General features: G+C 36.3%; 2 protein-coding genes across 2 annotated transcripts in view; one reads left to right on the plus strand and one right to left on the minus strand.

The window, feature by feature from the left end:
• The window catches only part of LOC129454237 (uncharacterized), a 177,447-nt gene that overhangs the window by 118,341 nt on the left and 37,639 nt on the right, over positions 1-21,467 (minus strand). The gene's annotated exons all lie outside the window — the stretch shown is intronic.
• LOC129453049 (solute carrier family 2, facilitated glucose transporter member 5-like) lies at positions 11,630-15,976 on the plus strand. The gene is made up of 12 exons (XM_073862312.1): positions 11,630-11,674; positions 12,025-12,123; positions 12,398-12,591; positions 12,673-12,899; positions 13,020-13,165; positions 13,320-13,452; positions 13,638-13,825; positions 13,902-14,012; positions 14,452-14,553; positions 14,738-14,813; positions 15,327-15,454; positions 15,568-15,976. The coding sequence occupies exons 1-12, from the start codon at positions 11,630-11,632 to the stop codon at positions 15,808-15,810; spliced, it is 1,692 nt and encodes a 563-aa protein (XP_073718413.1). The 3' UTR covers positions 15,811-15,976.

The raw sequence follows: 21,467 nt of genomic DNA on the forward strand, positions 1-21,467 counted from the left end.
TTAAAGTTTTGTTCTTTCCCACCTATTCTTCTTGACCTGTCTGTAGTTCACATATGTTCTATTTTTGCCATGTTTTCTGTTGCTGCTCTGCACTGCGGTGGTTCTGCTCTGTCATTGCTACGCTTTGGGTTCTTTGCTGAGCCTTGTGTTCTTGATGCACCTTGGGTGCTCAATGCGCCCTGGGTGATTGATACGTTGTATCTTTCTTGCTGTGCTTCGGGAGCTCATTGCGCTGATTGTGCTTGGCCCCGTATCGCTGCTTGCAGCTATATTTAGGGGTCAAGCACCGAAGGTGCTGAGACACCTATTGGAATTGTCAGTATTATTATTATTCTGCTGTTTCTTCTTCTTCTTAGCCATAGGCGTCTATGGCAGCCCTATGAACCGTACATAGGAAAATGATGAAATTTGGCACAGTTGTAGTGGTGGTCTTAAAAAGTCACGTGACCAAAAATGGGGTCTCTAGTACTAACTCTATAGCGCCACCAGCAGTGCAAAAATTCAATGTTCAAATGGTTATAACTGCTGATCCGCTTGATCCATGAAAATTCTACTTAGTACACATGATTGCTCTCCTCATGCTTATTGTTTTTAATACCTTACATGAAAACTCCACCCATTACAGTAGCGGCCATTTTGAAATGTACAGTATTCCGTTTATTCGCTACTCCTCCTTCAAATTTGGTTAAATTGTTATGAAATTTGGCACAGGTGAACTTTGGAGTGAGCCGCACAGAAATGACCGAACAGAATTTTGATATTTATCTTTGTTCAAAAGTAATAAATAAGCAAACTTAACGAGGTTGACGCAAAAATGGTTCTGAAGCTGTATCTCGGTCATTCTTTTATCAATTGAAATGAAATTTGGTACACTTCATGTGGACCATGAACTTGGGGTTCATGCAAAATTTGGTGACAGCGCCACCTATGGGTCATGAGATATGAAAAATTGTATTTTTTTGCCCATAACTACTGAATTGTTTGTCTGAAAATTATGATGTTGGTGTTTACGGATTCCTTGCCTCATGCCGAATCTGTCGATATGTATTATGTCGGGTTTGACCACACCACCTGTCTGCCATTTTGAAATTGATCATAAATTGTTATATCTTTTGAACTATTGGACATATTCGTGCAAAAATAGTCAGGGAGCTTCGGCATGATGTCCTAAATGTACCTGGGAAGTCAGAGTACAGCGCCACCTAGGGGTTATAAACTATAACAGTTCTTATAGAACTGCTTATATCTTCAGAATACTTTGTCTGATATACATTTTCTTTGTGAAATTTAATTTACTGGTTTTTGCCGATCGCAACAATACCTTGTTTGTCATTTTCCATCATTCTGTTCATGTGTTATTGTAAGGCATATGGTAAATGATTTTTTCGCTACTCTTTTTACAAATTTTGTTTATTTTATGCCAGGTTCTGCTTGTATAATGTTTGGAGCAATCCGCACAGACGTGACTGAACAGATTTTTCTGCTGAGTGTCAAATTTTTGAGAAATACCTCTGTTAAGCGGACCGTGCCTGTCATGCTGTCCCTTTGTCATATTAAAAAGAATCTGACAAAATTTGCTTATGTTGTTCATTATTGTACAAAATGTTCTTCACAAATTCAGTGCCATTTAAGTTATCTGATTGCCCTACACTTTGTATTTCTGTTTATTTTTGCTTTGTTGTGTTATTTCTGCCCTTTCAGTGATTGGCATGTCAATGTTTGCAGTTTTGAAGCCTCTTTTCCACAGCCTTTCAACCCATGATTCCTCAGTGGCGCGTGCGGTTAGTGCTGTGCTTTGAGAACCTGAGTTCATGGGTTCAAATCCCATGTGCAGTGGTTTTTTGTCTTAACTTTTTTTCTCACTTAGTATGTGATTTTCATACTATACATTGTATTTCAGTTATTTGTGCTCTCTGTTGTCATTTCTACACTTTTGGTAATTGCTGGATATCAATGTTTATAGCTGTAAAGCTGTATTCTATAGCTTGGACACACCAACTCAGTGGTTTAATCGTTTACTCAGTGGCGCATGTGGTTAGTGCTGTGCTTTGGGAACATGAGGTTATGGGTTCGAATCCCAGCTCTTACTTTCACTTATTGAGATTTCCTTTTGTGTTCCCTTTAACACGTTCTTCTTGACCTGTCTGGTTTTCCACACGTGTTATATTTTTGAAATCTTTTCTGTTGTTGCTCCGCACTGCAGTGGTTCTGCTCAGCATTTGCTTTGCTTCGGGTTCGGGCTCTGTATTGCGCGCTTTCTGCGCTTTGCGCATTTGCTGCGTCGTGTGGTTTTTGCTGTGCTTTGGGTGCTCATTGCGCTGAAGGTGCTTGACCCCGCAATTGCTGCTTGCAGCTATATTTATTATTATTATTCTGCTTCCTCTTCTTAGCCATTGGTGTCTATGGCAGCCCTATGAACCGTACATAGGAAAATGATGAAACTTGGCACAGTTGTAGAGGTGGTCCTGAAAAGTCAAGTGACCAAAAATGGGGTCTCTAGCAGTAACTCTATAGCGCCACCATCAGCTCAAAAATTCAATGTTCAAATGGTTATAACTGCTGATCCGCTTGATCTATGAAAATTCTACTTAGTACACGTGATTGCTCTCCTCATGCTTGTTGTTTTTAATACCTTACAGTAAAACTCCACCCATTACAGTAGCGGCCATTTTGAAATGTACAGTATTCCATTTTTTTGCTACTCCTCCTTCAAATGTGGTTCAATTCTTATGAGATTTGGCACAGATGATCTTTGGAGTGAGCTGCATAGAAATGACCGATCAGAATTTTGATTTTTATCTTTGTTCAAAAGTAATAAATGCGCAAACTTAACGAGGTTGACGCAAAAATGGTTCTGAAGCTGTAGCTCAGTCATTCTTTGATCAATTGAAATGAAATTTGGTACACTTCATGTGGACCATAAACTTGGGGTTCATGCCAAATTTGGTGACAGCGCCACCTATGGGTCATGACATAATAAAATAGGCTATTTTTGCCCATAACTTCTGAACTGTTTGTCAGAAAATTATGATCTTGATTTCTATGGATTGCTTACCTCATGCCGCATCTGTCGATGTGTATTATGCCGGGTTTGACCGAACCGCCTGTCCGCCATTTTGAAATTTCACATAATTTGTTATTTTTTTTAACTATTGGACATATCCGCGCAAAAATTAGTAAGGAGCTTCGACATGATGTCCTGAAGGTACCTGGGAAGTCAGAGTACAGCGCCACCTAGGGGTTATAAACTAAAACAGTTCTTATGGAACTGCTTATAACTTCTGAATATTTTGTCTGATATTATATTTTTGCCATCTTTACTGCTGTTGCTCCGCACTGCAGTGGTTCTGCTCTGCATTTGCTTTGCTTCGGGTTCGGGCTCTATATTGCGTGCTTTCTGCGCTTTGCGCATTTGCTGCGTCGTGCGGTTTTTGCTGTGCTTTGGGTGCTCATTGCGCTGAAGGTGCTTGACCCCGTATCGCTGCTTGCAGCTATATTTATTATTATTATTATTATTATTATTATTTTTCCCCAATGGGAGTCTATGGCAGCCCTATGAACCGTACATAGGAAAATGATGAAATTTGGCACAGATGTAGAGGTGGTCATAAATAGTCATGTGACCAAAAATGGGGTCTTTAGCAGTAACTCTATAGCGCCACCAGTAGTCCAAAAAATCAATGTTCAAACTGTTATAATTGGTGAACCATTTGATCTATGAAAATTCTACTTAGTACACGTGATTGCTCTCATCGTGCTTATTGAATTTGATACTTTACAGTAAGACTCCACCCATTACAGTAGCGGCCATTTTGAAATGTACATTATTTCGTTTTTTCGCTACTCCTCCTTCAAATGCGGTTCAATTCTTATGAGATTTGGCACAGATGATCTTTGGAGAAAGCCGCATAGAAATGACCGAACAGAATTTTGATATTGATCTTTGTTCAAAAGTAATAAATGCGCAAACTTAACGAGGTTGACGCAAAAATGGTTCTGAAGCTGTAGCTCAGTCATTCTTTGATCAATTGAAATGAAATGTGGTACACTTCATATGGACCATGAACTTGGGGTCCATGCCAAATTTGGTGACAGCGCCACCTATGGGTCATGAGATAGAAAAATAGGCTTTTATTGCCCATTACTTCTGAACTGTTTGTCAGAAAATTATGATCTTGATGTCTATGGATTGCTTACCTCATGCCGCATCTGTCGATGTGAATTATGCCGGGTTTGACCAAACCGCCTGTCCACCATTTTGAAATTTCAAATAAATTGTTATATTTTTTGAACTATTGGACATATCCGCACAAAAAATGGTAAGGAGCTTCGACATGATGTCCTGAAGGTACATGGGAAGTCAGAGTACAGCGCCACCTAGGGGTAATAAACTATAACAGTTCTTATTGAACTGCTTATAACTTCTGAATACATTGTCTGATATACATTTTCTTTGTGAAATTGTACTCACTGTTTTATGCCGATCGCAACGATACCTCGTTTGTCATTTTCCAACATTATGTTCAGGTGTTATTGTAAGGCATATGGTAAATGATTTTTTCGCTACTAGGGATGGGCATAATTAATCGACGATTGATAATTGATTGTTAAGAATTTCGTCGATTTCGTAATTTGTTATCAATTAATCAAATGCATTTTTTTTTATCTAACTCCTGTTTCACAAATACTCCGTATGCAGTGCGTTTGCGTATGTGTGCGGCGCAGGCCCGGAGTGGGTAATCGGGAGAACCGGGAGGATTCCCGGTGGGCCGCTTCACTTTTGGGCCGGTCGAGTTTTTTTTTTTTTTACATTTGTCACGTTAGTGAGTGTGTGTTGTCTTTAATGACACTTACACGTTTCGCATTGACACTGCAGCGCGCCGCCTCTGCATGGGTTGTACCATGTGAAGGAGTTTTACCCTCCCATAGAGTTGGTTCGGTCCATAGCACGTCTTTTCAAAAACTTTTCTCCGGTAGGCTGGGCCGGCGCTACCGTAACAAAACGCGTCTGAGAGGAGGAGGGCGTAAAAAAACAGGTTGAAGAAAAAAAGCCAATGTAGGAGGATGCTGCCAAATGTGCCAAACTTACAGATTTATTTTCAAGAGGACAAACAAAAGTGACAACAGGTAACTTAAAGAGAAATAAGCCTAGTAATGGTTAGCATTAGCAACTTAATTATTCGGCTAATACCGTTTTCAAACTATTTACAAGCCAACATTTTTTTTTGTTAAAATATTAGCCTTTTGTGTATATATGCGATTCATAGACTTTGCAAATATTATGCAAGCAGTTTCTGAGCAGCAAATAAGCCAGTTCCCCGCTAAAAACGAGGAGGCAATGAGTAAACAATATGAATTAAAGTTATTTAACCCTCAGGTTGTGTTCATAACCATATAACACCTTTTGTGTTCCTAGTCAAAAATGAGCAGCCTAAAAAAAGCTTATAAATCACTTTTTATGCTATATATTTACCCAATATTGGATTTAATATTTTTTGTCAAACTGTTTTCTTTTTTAATTAGGACTGGGTTTTATATTTCTATTTGCATCTGATTAATCATAGGCCTCATAGCATTAGCAAAGCTAATAATTTATCAACCTTTCCTTGTGGAATAGACTCTAAACAGGGCTGGGTTATTTTTGACCCATAATGGGTAAATATTGGACAGAACACGCTGCTGGGTTAAAATTGACCCAATGCTGGGTTGTTTTAACCCAACTGTTGGGTTATTATAATCCATGGTTGCATAACAACAACCCAACATTGGGTTATTTTTAACCCAGCATTTGTTCTGTCCAATATTTACCCATTATGGGTCAAAAATAACCCAGAGTGTAGAGGAATATTTTTGTTAACTTCTCATCTTAAGTGAAATATTATTTAACTTTTACCTTATTTGTTGAACCATGATATTAATAAAAACTATAGTAAGAGCTGAACCGTTGCTTTATTTATCCAATTTGAAAAAAGTGCTAATTTGGAATAACACTATGGAAAAAGTGGGCCGGTCTTGGGCCTGAAACTCCCGGGCTGAAAAGTGGCCCCACTCCGGCCCTGGTGCGGCGAATCCGTCAAGCACTCGTTGCAGTGCGCTGCTGACCGCTTATTCTGCATATAAAACGTTCATGTGATTGACACTTTCTGTGAACACTTTTCCGTATAAACAATAGAACAAAGCATCATTTTTTTTTACAAAACAATATATTTTAGATATTATTTGACAGACTAGTAAGTGTGGATTAAGGATGTTAAAAATCTCTAGCCTGGTGGTCAGGATCTGAATGGATCAAATCAGCAGTTTTGCAATGCTTTATTTATCTCCACATATATCATAAATAAAAATAAGCAGAGTAACTTTGCAAGTCTACCCTTCCACATTATATATTTCCTACTATGTATGTATATGATTTCCAAATAATAAACGAGAGTATTCAACGACAAAAAGCGTCTCGTATGGAAATAAATCCTCACAATATTATTATTTCTCAAAACTTTATGACAAAAATAAGCAACTGTATTATTCCTACAGTTATTCAAAGATGCACACATTATTCCGCATATAATTTGAATATTATACAAAAGTATTTATATAACGGCACGTTTCATATGGCAAATAAATATAATCACATTAACATAACAGCATAATGAAATGAATAAACAGACAATGAAACAGGATTGAAATATAAATTGTATTATTACCGGAAAAAAGCAATATTGCTAAAATAATCTCTGAGGTAAATGCGTCAAAAACGCTGTTACCCGCACAATAAGCCTAGATGAGCAATAAATGTGAAAAAAAGCATTATTAGGCCATGTCTCAAAACTTTATATGACAAAAATATATTTAAAATTACAGTTATTGAAAGATGCACACATTATTCCATATTACTCCCGTTTATGAGCACGTTTGTCTCTGGCCTCGCTCTGTTATGTAATAGATTGACAGGTGCGCATCTCCGTCTTTCAAACATATATAATTTTGTAATTACTACCTTAGGAAAATAAGCCATGATTTTATCATTGTGAAAATGTTTTTTTTTTTTTTTGCAGATTAAAAACGATTTGTATTTCCGCAATTTTACTACAAATACCATGGTTATGGTATATTGTGGAGTTGGAGACCATAGTAAATTTGTGTCTACTGTTGTTTTACAACAAATAAAAACTAAAAGACTATGTTAGTATAATTATACAATGGTAAATGGGGCTCACAAAACGCACGCTGTTTCACACATACTCTGTATGCGGAATAAGTTAGCGCTGAGGTACCTGTGCATCCCGGTCAGTCTCCTCGGAGCGGCTGTTTTCGGCGGCGGCTGGACTGACGGTCACCATGGGTTGCGGTCGCGTCTGATCCCAAAACATGCTTTTATTTTTATTTTTTTAAATCAGTAGACTAGTGCAGAAGTTTTATGCGAGTTACTAAAGTTAGTTATTTTTCACGAGGCTTTAAGTAGCCTAATTTGTTATAGCCTAATGTTAGGAAGGCTAATATCTTGCACTTTCTTCTGGCTTGAATAATTTTGAGTTACATTTTGACAAAACCTTTCAGATCTAAGTATTATGTTTTTTGTTTAATTTAATGTTAAACATGAATCTGTTTTTTTATTTATTTTGGAACTAATGAGGTCTCTTAAGAACGCTGGCTCGCAGCTGCAGGTTCCGCTGCTTTAGAGCACCGCACATGCACGCACATATATGTTTGAAACATAGTTTAACTGTCTGCCACAAGTTGATCTTGTAATAAAGGTCTCATCGAGGAAAAACACGCTGTATATTTGTATTCACTGCATTTTTTAAGTATAAAAGTTAAATAACAAATTTTATTATAAAAATATTAATGATTAATCGATAGTCGATCGTTAATTCTCCCGACGATCGACAAAGAAAATTTAATCGAATGCCCATCCCTATTCGCTACTCCTTTTACAAATTTTGTGTATTTTATGTCAGGTTCTGCTCGTATAATGTTTTGAGCAATCCGCACAGATGTGACCGAACAGATTTTTGATATTCTGTTCTCTTTCTTAGAAATACCACTCTAAAGTTTACCGTGCCTGTGACGTTGTCTATTTGTCATAGTAATAAATTAATGTGACTGTATATTACATTGTATAGCATCACTATACAGAATGATCTGCTTGTCTTCAATCTCACTTGAGCTAATGTACATTGTATTTCTGTTATTTCTGCTTCTGCTGTGTCTTTCCTGCATCTTTGATGATTGACATATGTTAATCCTTTCAGCTCTCTAATCTCTTGTCTGCTGCCTCATGAACTGTGTCAACTGAGTGGCGCATCTAGTTAAACCACATGCATTGAGATTCTGAGTTCCTGGGTTCGAATCCCACCTGAATCATGACGTTTTGTTCTTCCTCATCAATTCTTCTCAACCTGTCTGTAGTTCATATGTGTTCTATTTTTCCATGTTTGCTGTTGTTGCTCTGCATTGTGGTGGTTCTTGCTGTGCTTTGTGTGCTTGCTGTGCTTTGTGTGCTTGCTGTGCTTTGTGTGCTTGCTGTGCTTTGTGAGCTTGCTGTGGTTTGTGTGCCTGCTGTGATTTGTGTGCTTACTGTGCTTTGTGTGCCTGCTGTGCTTTGTGTGCTTGCTGTGCTTTGTGTACTTGCTGTGCTTTGTGTGCTTGCTGTGCATTGTGAGCTTGCTGTGCTTTGTGTGCATTGCGCCGAAGGTGCTTGACCCCGTGTTGCTGCTTGCAGCTATATTTATTATTATTATTATTATTATTATTATTATATTTCTTCTTCCCCAATGGGAGTCTATGGCAGCCCTATGAACCGTACATAGGAAAATGAAACAAATTTGGCACACTTGTAGTGGTGGTCCTAAATAGTCATGTGACCAACTATGGGGTCTCTAGCATTAACTCTATAGCGCCACCAACACTTCAAAAATTCAATATTCAAATGGTTATAACTGTAGAATCATTTGATCAACAAAAACTCTACCTACTACATCTGATTCCTCTCCTCACGCTCATTACAGTGACCACCTTACATTAAAACTCCACCCATTACAGTAGCGGCCATTTTGAAAAGTACAGTATTTTGCTTTTTCGCTACTACTTTTGCAGCGTTCATTGCATTGTTACGCAATTTGGCACAGATAATCTTTGAACCGAGCCGCAGAGAAATGACCGAACAGAATTTTGATTTTTATCTTTGTTCAAAAGTAATAAATGCGTACATTTATCAATGTCGACCCAAAATTCGTTCTGAGTCATTATCTCGGCCATTCTTTGATCAATTGAAATGAAACTTGGTACCCTTCATAAGGACCATGCACTGGGGTACCATGCCAAATTTGAGGACAGCGCCACCTATGGGTCATGAGATATGAAAAATGGCCATTTTTGCCCATAACTATTGAAATGTTTGATAGAAAATTATGATCTTAGTGTCTATGGATTCCTTGGCTCATGACCAATCTGTCGATATATATTATGCCGGAAATGACCAAACCGCCTGTCCACTATTTTGAATTTTGTTTTAAATTGGGATAACTACTATTCTATATAATGTATCGGCACAAAAATCGGTAGGATGCATCGGTATGATGTCCTGAAGGTACCTGGGAAATCTGAAGACAGCGCCACCTAGGGTTCATAAACTATATAAAACAGCCCATAACTTCTGAAAACTTTGTCTGATCTTCATTTTCTTTGTGAATTTTTATTCACTGGTTTATGTCGATTGCAACGATATCTCATTTGTCAGTTTTCAACATTCTGTTCATATCTTACTTCATAGCATATGTGAAGTAGTTTTTTCGCTACTACTTTTGCAAATTAAGTCTATTTTATGCCAGGCTGTGCTCACATAACCTTTGGAGCAATCCGCACAGAAATGACCGAACACATTTTTGATATTCTCTGCCATTCCCAAGAAATACCTGTCCAAAGTTGACTGTCCCTGTGACATTGTCTCTTTGTCATATTAAATTATTATGACTATAATATTACAACATGTTGTGCATTCCTATACAACATGTTTTTCTTGACTTAAACTTTAACTCTTCTCACTTAAACTATCTGATTCTCATATAAATTGTAATTTTGTTATTTCTGCTCTGCAATGTCATGTCTGCACCTTCCTTCCTCCATTTGAATGCTTGCAGCTCTGAAAACCTTGGCAAGCTACACTGCCTGTGTAGCTCAGTTTACTAAATCGCATGCATCAAAACTCAGAGGTTAAGGGTTCGAATCCCGTCTGATGCGTGTGTTATGTTTTTCTATTAATATTTGTTTTGAGTTTATTCTCACCTATTATTATCAACCAGTCTGTTTTCCATGTTCTGCACGGCTTGCAATTTGGTGGCCAAGCATCATCACCAGTTCAAAAATGCAGTAGCGGCCATTTTGAAAAGTACAGTATTCAGTTTTTTTGCTACTACTTTTGCAGTGTTTGTTGAATTGTTACACAATTTGGCTCAGATTATCTTTGGACTGAGCCACATAGAAATGACCAAACTGAATTTTGATATTTATCTTTGTTCAAAAGTAATACATTTGTAAACAGGAATAACTTTTAAACCATTTAATCAACTAAACTTCTATGGAGAATATTTGATGGGATAATCTATGCCTTCCTAGTAGCTCAACCAAATGCGTGATGGGCATGAAATCCAGAGGTTGCTGGTTCAAATCCAGCGTAGGGCAGCAATTAAAATGGTTGACAAATTTGTGTCATGTAGCGTCAAATGTTCAAACAGGTTTGACTACCTACAGGGGATTAAAAAAATATTCTGTTCTTGAGAAAAATCTCTCCAAACTTGAACATACACATTGTCACTACAGCAATCTAGCTTAAGCAGCTGTCTGTATGTAGGTCTCCCCTGTAGCTCAACCAGATAGGTGACAGGCATGAAACCTGGAGATCATGGGTTCAAATCCTGGCTAGGGCAGCAATTGAAGGCTCTTACTTAAGAGTCAAAAGCTTCAATTCATTATTTGTATTTTACTTTATTATTTTTACAGGTATTATTTCGTTTGTGCTCTTTTGGTTTAAGTCTCATGTGTAACATGTATGATGCTTTGGTGGTTCAATTGTTTTCTAGGTCAGCATTGGACTAATCGGTCCTTCTTTCAGCATGCAAATAAATATTATACTTCAAAATTTTTATTTTTTCATTATGTTCATTCTCATCTCTGAGTCCTGTGTGCTGATAGTTCCCATACATATCTGCTACATTGCATTCTTCAATTGCATGTCCTTTCAGCTTCGTTGCGTGTTGCAGGACCATTGTTGCTTGGCCCCGTATCGCTGTCTACAGCTATATTATTACTTTATTCTTGTCCAAATATTATATCAATTAAACGTCAAACAAACACTCATATCTTGAATGGTTACTCAAGCATTCGTTCAAGTGGATATAATGTGAATAAAGTGTTAAATCATGCGAGTGTTAGCATGTGACAGTGCGTTTAACATTTTAAACTCTTCATAAGTCAGGATCTCTCTCTCATCAGTGTTAAATGGGCAAAGCTCCACCATAGACAGCGAACCTTCTTCCCCAAATAATCAGCAATGGGATTTTTCTAGCTAAAAGTTTACTGGGATACACGACACCCGCTTGCTGTTTTAGTTTTATTTGTACATTCAGTCCTACAAATGGCAGAGGAGGTTTTAAAAGATCCTAACAGGACATGTACAAGGGTATGTAGCTTTAATTTAGGTTTAATGTATACTTTTCTCTTGAGAGGTTTGACTTTTAAACAGCAATAGACTGTTTTATGTTTTATTAAATATAAGAAATATTAAGGGGTATGTCATGTTTTTCATCAAACCTATTTGTTTGCATTCAGAAATCTTTATGTCCTCTCAAAGTTTAAGAAGATAAAGGCACTGTTCACAAAAAAAAAGATTTGGTTTAATACAAGAAAGAAAGCCCTATAGGAGTGATTAGTGTGGTGATAATAAAATATATATTTTTAATTGTTAGATAAAATCTCTTTAATGAATGTTATTTTAAGTGTTTGAATGATTATTTGTCACTTTTTTAACAGCATCTTACCTTGTCCCTGTTGGCAGTAGCGTTGCTCTCGTCATTGGGAAGCTCTCTGCTTTATGGTTATAATCTGGCTGTGGTTAATTCTCCTGCACTAGTAAGTGACCTAAATATGAATAATACGAGTGAAACTAATACTGTTTTGTATAACGGGACTTGCTGTTTGGACTCTGGAACCACCTAAAATACTGATCTCATCATTTAAATGAACTTTTATATTATTAATTTAATATTTGAATATTATGATGTTAGACTACATAGAAAGAAATAAAAGAGATGTTCAACCATTATTGGCAATACCAAGACATTTTGTGAGGAAAAACTCTTCAGTATAAATGATGATGTTTTTCATTGTTCTTGTTCTTTATTAGTACATTAAGGACTTTTATAACCAAACCATTGTGAGACATTATGGGTCAGGAGTGGATGAAGAGCATCTTACGCTTTTCTATTCAATCACTGTGTCTATATTTGCCATTGGAGGATTGCTGGGCTCTCTCACAGTAGGAATACAGGTTACCACATTTGGAAATGAAGCTTCAGATCCCAGAATAAATTTATTTTTGTATTGGAAGATAAAAAATCGAATAGTGTAATGTTAGAAATAAATGCGTACAGGTTAAGCTCTTCATCACGGTTATTAAAGACTCATTTCTTCAATCTCAAATGTGTACAAAATATATTTACATGCATGTAATAGGAAGACACTTTTATGTAAAGCAACTTTGTGTGTCTGTCTAATTTGTAGGAAAGGGACGCTGATACGCAGCACAGTTCTGGTGTTTGTAGGTGGAGGGTTGATGGGCTTCAGTCGGTTATGTGGTTCACCAGAAATGATTATTATCGGTCGCTTCATTACAGGAATACATTCAGGTAAAGCTGAATGACAATCTTTTCAAAATGTGCCTTGCATTTCTCGTGCTATTAGTAATCTTACAGTTGTGATGTCTCTTCATGCATTTATCTGCTTTACTGATGTGTCCTCTGTTGTAGGGATATCTCTCAGCGTGGTGCCCATGTTTCTTGGAGAAATGGCTCCAAAGAATCTCCGTGGATTCCTGGGACTCATGCCCAGCATTTTCATCTGTTTGGGTGTATTTATTGCTCAGGTTTTGGGGCTTCATGTGATCTTAGGCAAGGTGAGTCTTGATTGAAAGTCCTCAATCCTTTACTGAAATCATTTAAAAGTATTTTTGTGTTAAAAACTGCTTTTTTCATTTTTAGTTGATGTATTTATAATATGAACTTTATTGTAAAGTGTTGTTGTATTTTTGATCTGGTGTCTTCACACAGGAAGAGTTCTGGCCTCTGTTACTCTCTCTTGTCATATTGCCCACATTCATACAGCTCGTCTTCTTGTCATGGTTCCCAGAGAGTCCAAGATATCTTTTGATAGAAAAGCAGAACATTCATGCCACAATCACAGGTAAAGACTTTCAGATACAAAGATTGTGACATCCTGGTCTGTGTCTTCTGTGGTTTTAGTGCCTTGTTTCGTCTTGTTCTTGTGTTGCTTCGTCTCTTTGAGCAACTCTGTCATTATATGATATCACGTGATCTTGTCGTCTGATTCTTTTGTGTTATGATGCTTTTCTGTCCTGCTTGATGTAGCGTTGAAGTGGTATCGTGTTAAGTGTAACATCCAGGCTGAGGTGGAGGAGATGCAGGAAGAGCAGCGAACTTTGACCTCAGTGAAGACGGTCTCAGTATTTCAGCTCTTCAAGGATTCGTCCGTGTGCTGGCAACTTATCACCATCATTGTGGTCAATGCGGGAATGCAGCTGTCGGGAATCGATGCGGTGTGAATGTTGTGTGAAAAAGACAATAATGTTGTTGTAGATAAAAACAGGACTGATTTGACTTCTCTATTTTTAGATCTGGTTCTACACCAATTCAATCTTTGAGAATGTCGGCATTCCTGCTCATCAGATTCAGTATACAACAGTAGGCACAGGAGCTATAGAAGTCATCGCTGGACTCATAGATGTAAGATTACATTGAATGTTAAAACAGTTTAAGATCTCGTGCATTATCATGATTTAATCACGAGTAAGCGGTGCTCTTGGGCATGATTTATTTAACTATAGGCTGACAATATATGAAGAAACTCAATTTATACTCTTCAGATTGTGTTTCTACAGTAAAATCTGATATTGTATGCAGGTATAATATATAGACGAGTAATACCAAAGTTCATAAATAAATAAAAAATAATTGCATGACAAGTCATAAAAATTTATAACTTTATAACTTTTATTACAACAGATTTTGCTTTATAAACATTTTGTGCCCAACTGCTTTCACAACTCCACAGAAATGTCTAAAACTGTTTTTTTATATTTTTGTTTGTTTGTTGTTTTCTTCATTGTATGAACATAAACTCCTTGAGTTGAAAGCGTCTAACAGTGTTTTTCTGAATCTTCAGTGCTTCATTATTGAGCGTGTTGGCAGGAGGCCGCTAATGATTGCTGGTTTTAGCTTTATGTGCATTTGTTGTGCTGGAATTACTTTTTCACTTCAGTTACAGGTAATTCGGATGATTTCTGAACTCTTTGTTGGTTATACGCTATTTACTTTTACTTTTAAGTTGTCTTTACTTTAATTGTAATCTTAATTATTTCATTGGAACTGATTTAGACAAATATGTTTATTATGTAAAGGTGTATGCTAGAGATTTATAGTGACTTGTGTTTGTGTTTTTCTGTTGTCAGACTCATGTGTCCTTCATGCATTATATCAGTGTGATCTGTGTGGTTGGGATTATTGCTGGATTCTGTATAGGGCCTGGTGAGGACGTCACATTGGGTCTCATCATTACACATTGTTTGCTTGCTCATTTACTGGATTTATCTCTGAAGAGTAGTCGTAAAATGTCTAAAAGATCAAGTTTGAGCTTTCTTAATGAAGCTTAATGATGTTTACAGATATTGCACTAAATGGGCTCACAGAATTTCAGACAAGCGACACATTTTACTGATTTATGAGCTCAAAAAATAAACTCTGCTAAATAAAACTTTATATATAACTTCATGTTTAAACAAAGAAAAGAAAAACAAGAGATAATTGCAAAGTTTGGGTGTTTTCATTACTTTGTCAAACCCCAAAAGATCGCTAATTAAAAGTCTAATTTATTAAATTGAGCAACTAGTGCCACCTAGAGGCAGATTAGTATCACAGGTCTCTGCTATTTAAAGATGAATGTCCTGCTTTAAAATGAATATGAGGTGCAACACATAATAATAAAGTCTTTTATAACTCACTTTTCAATACAATTAATAACCAAATACATCTTGTGTGCAGCCGGTGTCTCATTATTGTTGACAGGAGAGCTCTTTAAACAGTCTCATCGACCTGCTGCCTACATTGTAGGAGGATTTCTTAACTGGATATCAAACTTCACTGTGGGCTTTGTATTTCCATTCCTACAGGTAAGACTTCCTCAGAGAACATGAACATATGATATATTTACATATATGAGATACAAATTAGATTATTTCATTTATTTCATATTTATCTGATATATTGTTCAATGTTTTTCCAGATGTCAGCTGGTGCTTTCTGTTATCTGGTGTTTTGTGGTGTTTGTGTTGGCGTGGTGCTCTATGTCTATTTCGTTGTCCCTGAGACAAAGAACAAAACTTTTGTGGAGATCAGTCAGATGTTTGCTTTAAAAAATAGATGTGAAATTGAAAAAGAGCCCCTGGCTATCACTGACCAACTCAGTCTTAAAAAGATGAATGGATATGGAAGTGTTGTGACTGCAGATCTGGAGAAATCGTCTTGATGTTGTACGCTGTGATCTGATGCTGCTAAATACTGCTGCTCACAATGACATCAAAATCTGAGATTATTTTTGTTATGCTTTCAAATATATTATTCAATTGTTTAAAATAGTTTTTATATTTTTTTATATAGTTTACATAAAACATTTTATTCAATAATCTTATTTAAAGGTATTGAGTGTCATTGTTTCCTGTATCACAATATTTCTCTTAACATGAAAAGACAAGTAAGTAATATATTGATTAACACAGCCTTATATGACAACATTCACTTAACTGAAAGTTATTTTAAGTGTTTTTTTCCCAGTAGATGTCAGAAAACTTTTACTAGACTGGTTCAATGCAAAAATGCAAATCTTTACAGTGAATTAGACTTAATATTTTACTATTTTAATAAAAACATGAAAATAAAGAAGAAATTACGGCAAATAAATATACCTTAATGGTGGATTTAAAAAAAAATAAAGCAGTGATATTACAGGTCAAATTGTGTATATAAAATGTAGTTATGAAAAATATAATATAGTTACAAAATCACATTTTGTTAAGAGTAAACGGTTCAGTGTAAATGAACAGCACAATAAATAAAGATGTGAAATACATGAAAGTCTTCAACAAAACAGACTGGTATTGTCGTTTTGGGTAAATTCATTAATTAGGGGAGAGCGGGGTATGTTGTCACACTTTTCACACTGTCTAACATTTACTGAGCACCATACATCAAAATGGTATAAATCTCATACCAAATGAAAGAAGGAAGTCTTGGGCACATATGTTGTATTCATAACATCTTTATATCTTATCTCATTACAGAGTTGTAGACTGTTGAATAGTGACTGTGCACTTGTGACAATTTGCCCCATCGGAGGGTAAGTTGTCACACTAGGGCGGGTAAGTTGTCACACTAGATTATCTAAAAATAAGAACACAACTACTTAATTGTGAATATTGATTTTAATTTTTAAACTCAAACCAAACTGGAAATATAAACATCCGTGCCTGGAGAATCTGGAAAAACAATTATTTCAATCCAAATAATGCACATTTCAATTAAGTGGCAAGACCACTTTACTTTGAACTTTGGTTCAAATGTTCTATGGCTTTCACATAAAACCAGATAACTGAATGGAACGCTGCAGATAACTTGCTTAACTTAACATGTTTAACCTCTGAACAAAACAGATGCCCTGTATGACTAATAGGACTCATCTCCAGAATCACAATTCTGACACACATGAATTGCCTGGCCTGAGGTGCAAGCATCATGGGCCCAATTGTTGCATTTTACACATTTTACCCAGGTCTCCTTTGGACGACTCTTTGAAAATGGCTCTACACAGACGAGGCAGAAGCACTCTTCATCATCTGATGATGACTCTTGCATGATCTGTCTTCTTTTAGCTGCCTTGTTTTTCATAGGTCCAGATTTCTGCTTCCCTTTCTTTTGAAACAGCTTTTTGCTAGATTGAGGCTTATTTTTTTCTATATCATGTTTTCTGAGCATGTTCGATGTGTTTGTTTGTACAGGGGCAAGTTGTCAGATGTGACGACTTGCCCCAAAGTCATTGAGACAACTTGCCCCATACTTACTTGTGTGCTAATGTTGTCTAAATCTCAAATTTAGCTCATCATATCACTTTAGCTAAAGTATCAAAAGACACTTTACGGTCTCCTCTATTTCGTGCAAAATAATCATTTTAAACATTCACACCTAACAAAGTTGTATTGCATAAAATGTAAAGTGATTTTTTTTTACTTTTTAAGCAGAAAAATAAGAAAATTGTGCTAACCTCAGATTACAGTGATCTTGACCACATGTGAACAGGAAGTTCACTATAGAAGAAGAAGTCACATAAAGTGGCTATTTGATTTTTGAGATAGAGCCTCTAGTGTTGGAGTTATTAACAGTGTGACAACTTACCCGTGTGACAACTTACCCCGCTCTCCCCTACTGTAAAAAAATAGCTGTTCGCAGTCTATTATGACAATGAATGACAAATGTTTTGGGCGTTTTGCACTTTTATTATACATTTAATAAAAATGCACAACTAAAATTAAAAAACACGATTATTAGCCGTTTCACATTCAGACTTCTTTGGCAGTGATCGCAGTGTGTTGATTTCTGCATGTTTACATCATCATTTCACACAATTAGTACATTTCTTCACTGCAAGATTTTGTCAAATTATGTTAACCCAGCAAGCAAATACTGAGACACTACCCAATATAGTCTGACTATATGAGTAACACACTTCTACCCTAAATAGCCTTAAATTTCTTTACATGCCGCTTTTGACAAAATAACTTGGAGATGTGTTATATTCTGTCATGTAAGTAAAGTCAACAGGTGTTCAAGGTGTCTGCTTTTAATTTCTTTTCTTGAGCATCGTCTATTCTTGGGCTATGGTTAGACTCAACCTGAATAGTCTTAGCCTAAATTAATAAGTGTATTTATGCAACAGGGTGTTATTATTACAACATTGTAAGATTATATCATTTGCAACAAAATTTGTTTCACTAGTTCGCCTGCACATTCAGTCTAGTGAATAATGGTAAACAAACTTGGCTTGCTGTCCTTGGAGGGAGCTTGAACCTGAGGCTCAGCTTCATTTCATCTTCTGTATTCATCGGCCTTTAGTTTGTAAAAAACAATAAAAATCACAAATCAACATGGACAATTTATTGTTTCAATCTTGTAGATTTTCTACTGAGTCCTGAATGAAACCTAAATACACCGAAGAGTCCACATCTAGAAGAAACAGAATCATAGCAACTATTTGTAAGTGAAAGTAGATTACCCCAAAAAAAAGTTAACTCAATACGGCTTAAAGAAATAAATCAATGCTGCAGTCTCCTCAAGCTTAATGCAAACAAAAGATTGTATTATAAAGTATACAATGAATTATAAAACATAAAGAGCTTTGATACACAGTCAGCGTCTTAATTGTAAAATGCAGTGAAAGCAACATGCATGTAAATAATGTCCTCATAGTCCAAAACATTTTAAAATAAACTGAACAAATGCTTTCCTAACCGCAAGATTAAAGCACAGCCCTGTAATAAAATCCTAACCTAACTAAAAACAGCATTGAGTTGAATAACAGCCTGACTTATAGTGAAGATGAAAGTAGATCACAGTATCATCTACATAAAGATGCACTATAGCAAAGTTTTTACAGGATTTATGTATTGTGATGTTACAGTTGATCTGACACTGACACAAGACTGTTGAATGATAAACTCAATACTTCAATGAATAATTCATCTATTTGAACATTAGATTATTTACACTGAGCTGTCATTAATATGTCACTGTATATGACATCACTGCATCACTGATGTCACTGCTGAGAGACTGTTGCTAGGTGATGATGTCATAAAGAGAGTTGTGACATCACTCCAGTAGTTCTGATGGACAGACAGCTGATCTACTCACAGACCTGCAACATCTAACAATGACAAACACACAGAAAGAGATCATGTTATAAAATCTGAGCATTAGTTTATTTAACATACAGATATACAGATTTTCTCACCTCTATTTGTTTGTCATCAGTTTTGTTTTTAGATGAGTTCAATTTATTCAAGCTGATGAAAAACCTGTAGGGTCAAAATTCACTCTTACAACTGAATTCATATCAGAATATTCACTGTATGTTATGAAGTTTTGAGTTTTACTTGATATTTTTACTTACCAGATCCATACAGCTCCTATAATGAGAAACTGAGGCAGAAACACCAACAGAGGAACAAACACTGAACTGTCCATTTCTTCATTGTTTCTGTCAGTTGTTTCGTTGATTTTATCCATTGAATCTGAACAAAGACAAAGCCCAGGAAATTCAGAACATAACTTTACTCTTCATCTTAAATGACAAAGACTCATGATGTTAAAATCAATACAGTAAATCTATCAGATAGATCATCTGAATTCAGGTATGAGAGGATGTGCTACATTATGAATATCATCACAACTGAAGAGCAATGACCTTTAACCCGTGACTTACAAACTGACACAGAGACAAATGAGTGAAATCTTTTAATAAATCAAATTTATATAAAATGAAAATATATAATGACATAAATGTTTCTTTCATTATGAGATATACTGAAGTGTTTGACATATAAACTATAACTGCTACAATATTAATGATCATCTATAAGTGCTGCACAGTGAAAGTACCTCAGTGATGATGTCATAGCTGAGTATAAACCAATCAGCATCAAGGACTGAAACTCTCTTTTATAAAATTTCATCAGATGTATGATGAGATGTTGTGTTACCTCTTACAGTACAGGAATACTCTTGTAGCTCCTCACTGTTGATTGAGTCCAGGTACAGCTTGTTTAATAATCTCAATCCATCTGTTACCTGTTGTCCATTCTTATACCAGATGTAAGTATATTTCCTATCCAGAGTGCATTTGGTTGAACAGCTTAATATCACTTTTTCTCCATCTATCACAGGGTCTGGACTGCTTCTCACTCGTGTATCTGAGATTTAATATAACAAAGTTCACATCAACTACTTTTTAAAGTTATGCCTGAAATGTTTGATTCAGTTCAATTCAGTATGATGTGAATAATGGCAAAGTTATGCAGTCAAACACACACATACAGATAAAATATATAAAGTGAACACAACTTAAAATGCTTTAATTAAGCAATATCGCTCGAGTAGGAGTGTGATATAGCTCTATATCATCACGGCTGTGATTAGGCCAGAGGCCGCAGGCCGAGTGCCGGAGGCAATCACAGCCGTGATGATACAGAACCACACCACACGACCCCGAGAGCGACATTGCTTTTATACAACAGTTCGACGGCACACGTTTGAAAAAAGAAACTAGAAAACAACAACGGAGTTATTTTAAAAGCCTCTTTGAACTACTTCCGCCACGGATTTGAGGGCGGCCAGAATGACAGGTAACACTTTCGGCTGCTTTGAATCTCATAACAACTCAATGGACAGAAAAGCCGTTTCTTTATATTACCGTTTCTTGGTCACAAAGTGTAGTTTTAAGATTAGTTCAGTCGAGAATGTATATGTATTATATTTAAATCTGCAGTCGATTAGTAAAGATAGCGCCTGTTTGAACGTTTGCTTAGTGAGATTCGGTACAAATGAGAACCAAAGCATGAGCGGACATCAGTGTTCACTCGCCCCGCTGACCATCGCCCTCTCTGGGCTACATCTCTGACAGGGATTCCCTGGCTCTCATGTTGGCCTTGTTTGTTTATGATCGTCAAAATGAGATCAAATCAGCAGTATTTGGTGTCATGATCAAACTTGTACTTGTTTTTTTATTCATATTTAGTGTCTTTTGTGTTGTTATTGTTTTGGCGCGAGGTAAAAGTTAATAAAACTATACTTGTGAAACGTTACTATTGCTTTCTCATTTATTCTTAACGCGATACGAGCACTCGATTATTATTATTAAACTTTGTTCTTGTCAGTACTATACAAAACGGTTTTTTATAAGTGTCAGAGAGATGTTTTTGCATGCTGCTTATAAATATACCAGTGGCGATATCTCATAATATGTTTTAATAGTCACGTCATGATAAAGTAAATGATCAATAGTAGTAAATATGGGCGACATGTTGTCACATAAAAATGATTGATGGTGCCCTTTGACCTTAGGGGAGGGGCTAACCT

This window comes from Misgurnus anguillicaudatus, chromosome 23 (assembly GCF_027580225.2).
Source record: "Misgurnus anguillicaudatus chromosome 23, ASM2758022v2, whole genome shotgun sequence".
NCBI lineage: Eukaryota > Metazoa > Chordata > Actinopteri > Cypriniformes > Cobitidae > Misgurnus > Misgurnus anguillicaudatus.

What these genes read in the sequence shown, in the direction of transcription:
- LOC129453049 (XM_073862312.1), top strand. Translation starts at nt 11,630, where the DNA reads ATGGCAGAGGAGGTTTTAAAAGATCCTAACAGGACATGTACAAGG. An exon ending in TGGTTAATTCTCCTGCACTA is followed by an intron (nt 12,124 to 12,397) that starts GTAAGTGACCTA and finishes GTTCTTTATTAG; the next exon opens with TACATTAAGGACTTTTATAA. An exon ending in CATTCATGCCACAATCACAG is followed by an intron (nt 13,453 to 13,637) that starts GTAAAGACTTTC and finishes TGCTTGATGTAG; the next exon opens with CGTTGAAGTGGTATCGTGTT.